Source organism: Phyllobates terribilis, unplaced genomic scaffold (assembly GCF_046119375.1).
Source record: "Phyllobates terribilis strain yellow unplaced genomic scaffold, ASM4611937v1 Scaffold_6292__1_contigs__length_45519, whole genome shotgun sequence".
Classification (NCBI taxonomy): domain Eukaryota; kingdom Metazoa; phylum Chordata; class Amphibia; order Anura; family Dendrobatidae; genus Phyllobates; species Phyllobates terribilis.
The window spans coordinates 24503-30698 of NW_027369036.1; the positions used below are offsets into that span (position 1 = coordinate 24503).

Genomic DNA, 6196 nt, shown 5'->3' on the forward strand with positions numbered 1-6196 from the left:
ATTTCATTCTTCTTCTTCGTCTTTATTTCATGCATCAGAATAAAAAGGATCAACTGCGCACAGAATTTAACAGAGTCTCCTAGTTTAAAGATTGGACCTAGGGAACTGGAGAAAAGTTCTTGAATATTAGCTAACGTGAATACGTCCGCAAGAATATCAAAAAGATCGAATCTGCAGTAATGGTTGATTTTCGCATTGTATCGCTCTTCTACGGGAACAAAGTATTCGGTTTGTAGTCGAGCCATATGAAGCTGTAACAACACAGATAAAAAATTGTCAGTTACTAATCCAATGTCATTAGTGATGACAATAAGTAAGTTCATTGATGACAATATTGTAATGATTGTATTGTCAGTGATGATAATAAGTAATTTCAATACTCAACAAAATACCACGCACAAAAAATATTGATCAGTGATGACAAAATTGTTCAAATGATGACAACATTGATCATTGATGACAAAATTGATCAGTGCTGACAATATTGTCATTGATGACAATATTGATCGGTGCTGACAATATTGTCATTGATGACAATATTGATCAGTGCTGACAATAATGATCAGTGCTGACAATATTGATTAGTATCAGTGTTGACAATAATGATCAGTAATGACAATATTGATTAGTGTTGACAATATTGATCAGTGATGACAAAATTGTTCAAATGATGACAACATTGATCATTGATGACAAAATTGATCAGCGTTGACAATATTGTGCAGTGATGACAATATATTGTCAGCATTAAACTCGAACAAATTTCGGGGCAAAACCTAATCAATAAACCACATGCAACATATCAAACTATATTGCACGCAATCGCACTGAAAATCATTGTCATCAACATAAACATAAAAATCGTAAACCTAAAATCAAAACCTGAAATTAAGCAAACCCTAAGAAAACCGAGTAGAACATATATAAAAGAGAAAGAAGATTCACGAAATTGGTGGAGGGGATTCAGTATCGGCGGACAAGCGCGTACTCGAAATCAGCGAATGAGTGGGAGTCGATTCCGACAAAAATCAGTGGGACGAATGGCGGATCGGCAAAAATCAGCGGGACGAATCGGCGAGACCTTAATGGCGGAGGAGTAGAACAAAACCGGCGAACGAGGACAGTGGATTCCGACGAAGCATGACTGCCGGAGGGAGGATGAACAGCGGACCGAAATCGGCGAACTCGGCGAACGAAATACCGGCAAAAATTGCGATGATATTGAGGCGAAATCCGGCGAACGAAAATGTGGTGAGTAATCTGTGGAACGAAATCGGAAGGAGGTGTACTCGAACTCTGGTGAAAATGTGTGGAACGAAATCGGAAGAGGGCAGAGGCATGTATGAGCGTAGGAGGGAAATGTGAGGGGAGAAGGAGATTATTTATAGGGGGTATAAAAACGTAAATTGTTGAAAATAAGAATAAGTAGTAAGAATTAAGTAAGAAACTGGGCAATGGGCCCAATTTTTTCTACTTTACTTCATGGGCAGGAGGGATAAAGTCATACAGGCCCAAATCACGCAATAATACATTAATTCCCCCGGTTCAGCCCACCAATAAAATCAGAGGGTTTGGCTTTTTAGGTATCGGCGAAAACCAGAGGAGAAGGATTCATTTCTACGGAAGGAATAAAAATGGCGGTCTCCGGGAGGCGGAACGGGATGATTGAAGACGACGAGAACGACATCGAAGACGGCCTTCTAGAAGAATCTGGTATTGTCGATTCTGATATCCCCGCACACCTCCTTCCCCTCGCCTCCGCCGCCGAGTCCGGCGACCTTCAAGCCCTTCGTCTCGCTCTCGGTAACCTTCTTCTCTTCTCTCTGTCTTATTCATCGCTCGTTCAGATTCGCATGCTCAACTCCTTGGGTTTGCATTGCTTCCGTATCTCATATCGAACAATTACGTTTGATTGTTACTAGGATTTCGTAATAGGAGCTTGCCTTGTTTCTGATGTGAAATTGTTGTTCATTACTTAAAACTTCATATTTTTACAATTGAGCTGTACCGAGCCACTGCTATCGTTGCATGTATCATTGCCGGAATGCTTGTCAGCTGAATTATACATATGATCTATATGTTTATATCTCCTTTTACATAGAGCAACGCTCGTTGAATTGTAGTTCAAAGCTTAAAAACTATCAGTTGTGTACATTGTTGAGGGAATTTTTTAGTTCAGCTGAATTTGTTTGCGTTGCTTCAGTATCTGATATCCCCAACCTACCAATAGCTTGCATAGTTTCTGATTGGAATTGTAGTTCAAAGCTTAAAGCTATCAGTTTTATACATTGTTAGAGTGGATTTGTATGTACAGCTGAATTGTACAAGTAATTATATATTTATGTCTCCTTCTACAAATTTTTTATTTGATGAATGAGAAATGTTCCTGATAAAATTGGCCTTCATAGATAACTTGGAAGGAAGTATTGATGAACCACTTGAAGATGGAGACACTGCTCTTCACCTCACTTGCCTTTATGGCCATGTTGCTTGTGTCCAGGTAGGTTTTGAAACACTTGATTCATTTGTTATAACTGGTTGGGTTGACTTGTTACTCATCTTGCCTGTTTTAGCTTCTTCTTGAGAGAGGAGCCTCTGTGCTAGCCAAGGATGAAGATGGGGCAATTCCATTACATGATGCCTGTGCCAGTGGTAAGATTACTATAATGGCTTTGATTGACAGACAATGGCTTAACTTAAAGCTCTGTTTGATTTATAAATGTCTGTTGAATGCAGGCTGTATTGAGATCGTCCAACTTTTACTTAGTAGAGCTACTAGTCCTGAAATATTGAGGGAAATGCTTGATACCCTCGATGAAGAAGCTGATACGGTGAGTTCCAAACCCTGACATTTTTTAGATGAATTTAGTTGATTGTCTGATCTTAATATATAATCTTTATTCTCCCTGCAGCCACTTCATCATGCTGCAAGAGGAGAGCATATAAATGTAGTAAGATTGCTTCTTGCACACGGAGCTTCCCCTTTGAAGAAAAACATATACGATAAGGTAATGTTACTCGTACATTTCCATTGTTTCATATTAAGTTCAGAATTTCATACACATCTTCTAATAAACTGTAAACATCAACATTGTCTCAGACACCAGGTGACCTTGCTGAACCTGGAACAGAGGCTAAGTTAGTTCTGGAAGCTGCAACCAGTAATGTGGCTTGCTAATGCTGAATTGAACTGGCTGATATAGAATTTGTAACCTTTTTTTTCTTGTTTTTATCTTAGGAACATACTTTCCTTCAATTAATTATAAAGGAAGCGAAAGACTTCATTAAGTCATATTTTTGACATAATTCAAGAATTGGCCGAGTTTTCATGGATATTACTTTATCTTTCTTAACCAAACCAAATAAGTTAAAATCGAAGTCACACAAACTCAGCAAGTATATACAAACTGGAGATATAAACAAACAAATGAAAGATGATGAGCATGTACAATAATTTGTTTTTGTTTGATTTGGATTGTTGTTATGATGGACAACAAATAAGGCAATCAAACGCAACAACGGTTTTGAGGGGGTGGTGGTGGTGTTGGTGGTTGTTCTTGCTTCTGTTTAAGAATGTTTTTCTTGACATGCGATCCTTCCTCCAATAGACTCGGATTCTCCATAATCTGCATAGAGTGAATATTAACATTAAAATGTCTAATATGACAATCAACTTGCTTAGTTATAGCAATAAATTGACAACTTTCCTTATTTTGCATCGATACGCTGATATCAGATATAGGTATAAAAAGGGTTATGTCTGTACCTGGTGTTTGGTACACATCAAATTCACATACTTGTTATAATGATATCCTTGTTTTCTTCATATTGCATATATTAGGTCATACCTTATTTACTACATATCATCCATATCTAAAACATAGCGAAAAAAAATACAGGATCGATCTCATAGCTATATCCGATATCTCAATCAACAATATGTGAATATCAGATGGCTACTTAGTTTTCTCTTAAAATGACAAATTTTAGAGACCAAAACATGGGTTTTTTTAGTTAGGAGACAACATGTTAAAATGCCTTTAGGTTGTCATTTGGCCTTGGGATAGTAGAGCATTCTCTTGTCCCTTAAGAAGTATAGTTGAATTTAAGCAAAAGGGGTTATTTACCTTCAATGCAAGCTCTTCAAAGCATTGATCCACATTTTCCCTGGTTTTTGCGCTGCACTCTAGGAATAGGCTACCGAGTTCGTTTGCCAAGGACATTCCTTCTTCTTTACTCACAGCCCGTTCAGAATCCTGAAGATTATGAGTGCAGAAAGATGTAGTTTGAGCATCACAACAACAATCAAGACAAATGACCATACAAAATGGGCAAGGGGAACTTACAATGTCAACTTTATTTCCAACAAGCATCTTAACACAGTTTTCGTTGGTCGAATAAAGGCCAACCTCCTTTGCCCAAACATTAGATAAATCCGCAAATGTTTCTCTATTCGTAACATCATAAACTGAAAATACAGGAATTTGAATAGCTAAATAGCTAATGCAAGTAATTATCAGTAGAGGATATAAAATAGCATTGACCTACCAAGAATAATCCCATGAGCACCTCTGTAATAGGAATCTGATACTGTTCTGAATCTCTCCTGCCCAGCTAAAGAAGAAGCAAATCGTAAGCAAACATAGTCGAGTTATATACAAACACAAGCAGCAATGCACTTCTTGTAGTATATGATTGACATGGATAATATAAATCTTCAGCTTAGATTCAATAGTTGCAGGTAATAGGTAGTGTCTTGTACCTGTATCCCAAATTGTGAGTTTTAACGTCTTCTCTCCTACTGTAAGGAATTTAATTTTGAAATCCACACCTGCACATATGATAAGAATTCTGGAATTAAAACATCAAATTGCAGTTCGATCAACTTATTAAAATCAGGAAAACAGTGCGATCACAGCTGTAATATCCTCACAAACCGTTTGCAGATCTAAAAAACTCAGTCTCTGGAAAGCAATCCTAATCAAACCTCACATGAACTGTTTGAAACTATCCAAATTAGCTCTTTTGTGTCTTGACTTTCAAATTCTCATATCTGAAGCTGAGATCTAAAACTGCATTAGTGCTAATTATATCTTCACAAATTGGTAGCTACAGGCAAGAATTGCAAAACGCAACAGTCATCGAACAATGGCAGCTCACAACTCACAAGTCAAATTCACCTCAAATTTGTTCATAATTATTTATTCTGATGCTAGAAACCGACGATTATAGTGACGATAGTGGAGAGGGAAGCAGAAAACCCTAAATAAGAGGGAGGTAAGTACCGATAGTGGGAGAAAGGTTTCCGATGGAATTGGAAATGAAGGTGAGAAGTAAGCTGCTCTTGCCGACGGCGGAGTCTCCGATCAACAAGATCTTAAAAGATAGGTCATAAGAAGGCTGTGGAGCCTGATTGGAAGCCGATCCCTTCGCCTCTCCTTTGATTTTGATTTTTTTCACCATTTCTGCCCCAAATTTCTTCTTCCTGTTCGCGGCGTTGTCGGAGATAGAGGAATGCGGTGTTGTTGCTTATGGCGACATAGAAGAAGCGAAACGGATGTGAAATGGAGGAGGAAGGGGTTTCTCTGTGAAAAGAGAAGGAAGAAAGGAGGGAAAATGGCGACAGAACAGAATCAGCTCAGCTGTTTGGCTGTTTCAGCGTTGCTTTTCTTCTCCCCGTCCAACTGGGAAGTGGAGAGAGTCTTATCCACGCGCATTGAATAAGGCGCGTGGCCACACATTTCGTTTTTATTGCCAATTTCCCATGCTTAATTTGCAAACTATCGCTAACATTTTAGCTGGTTAATGTTATTTGTTATTTCTGTTTTATTTAAAAAAAATATATTTAAAAACGTGTATCAATTATTTTTATTTTATCTTTCTTACTCTAATGTATGAAAAAAATACACGTCTTTTTATAAAAAATAATTTTTTACTAAATAAACTTATCATTAAAACCGTCTTTATAACTAATAAATTTCTTTATAAATGCACAAACCTAACAAACCATTTATTTATAAAGAGAAATAGGTGTATGCATTTTTTTTATGGACTGATACCAGAATTCCCTTTTTATGTTAGCGAAGAAATAAAATATGGAAAAAAAGTAGTTGAAAATTTAAGACAAATGAATATTTTTAATTAGATTTAAATTATAAAGATTTTATTTTTTTAGTTACAAACTCTCAAATTGTTG

At 37.0% G+C, this 6196-nt stretch overlaps 2 protein-coding genes across 2 annotated transcripts; one reads left to right on the forward strand and one right to left on the reverse strand.

Annotated features, from left to right (window-relative positions):
• The first annotated feature begins 1634 nt into the window (after positions 1-1634).
• Positions 1635-3178, forward strand: LOC141250879 (uncharacterized). Its single transcript, XM_073670137.1, has 6 exons — positions 1635-1803; positions 2409-2500; positions 2574-2652; positions 2737-2831; positions 2913-3008; positions 3101-3178. Exons 1-6 carry the CDS (start codon positions 1635-1637, stop codon positions 3176-3178), a joined length of 609 nt encoding a protein of 202 aa, XP_073526238.1.
• A 74-nt stretch (positions 3179-3252) lies between these two features.
• LOC141250878 (uncharacterized) lies at positions 3253-5463 on the reverse strand. The gene is made up of 7 exons (XM_073670136.1): positions 5286-5463; positions 4763-4831; positions 4549-4614; positions 4347-4468; positions 4128-4256; positions 3521-3626; positions 3253-3407 (listed from the first exon to the last, which is right to left on the reverse strand). Exons 1-7 carry the CDS (start codon positions 5461-5463, stop codon positions 3253-3255), a joined length of 825 nt encoding a protein of 274 aa, XP_073526237.1.
• Positions 5464-6196: the final 733 nt, after the last annotated feature.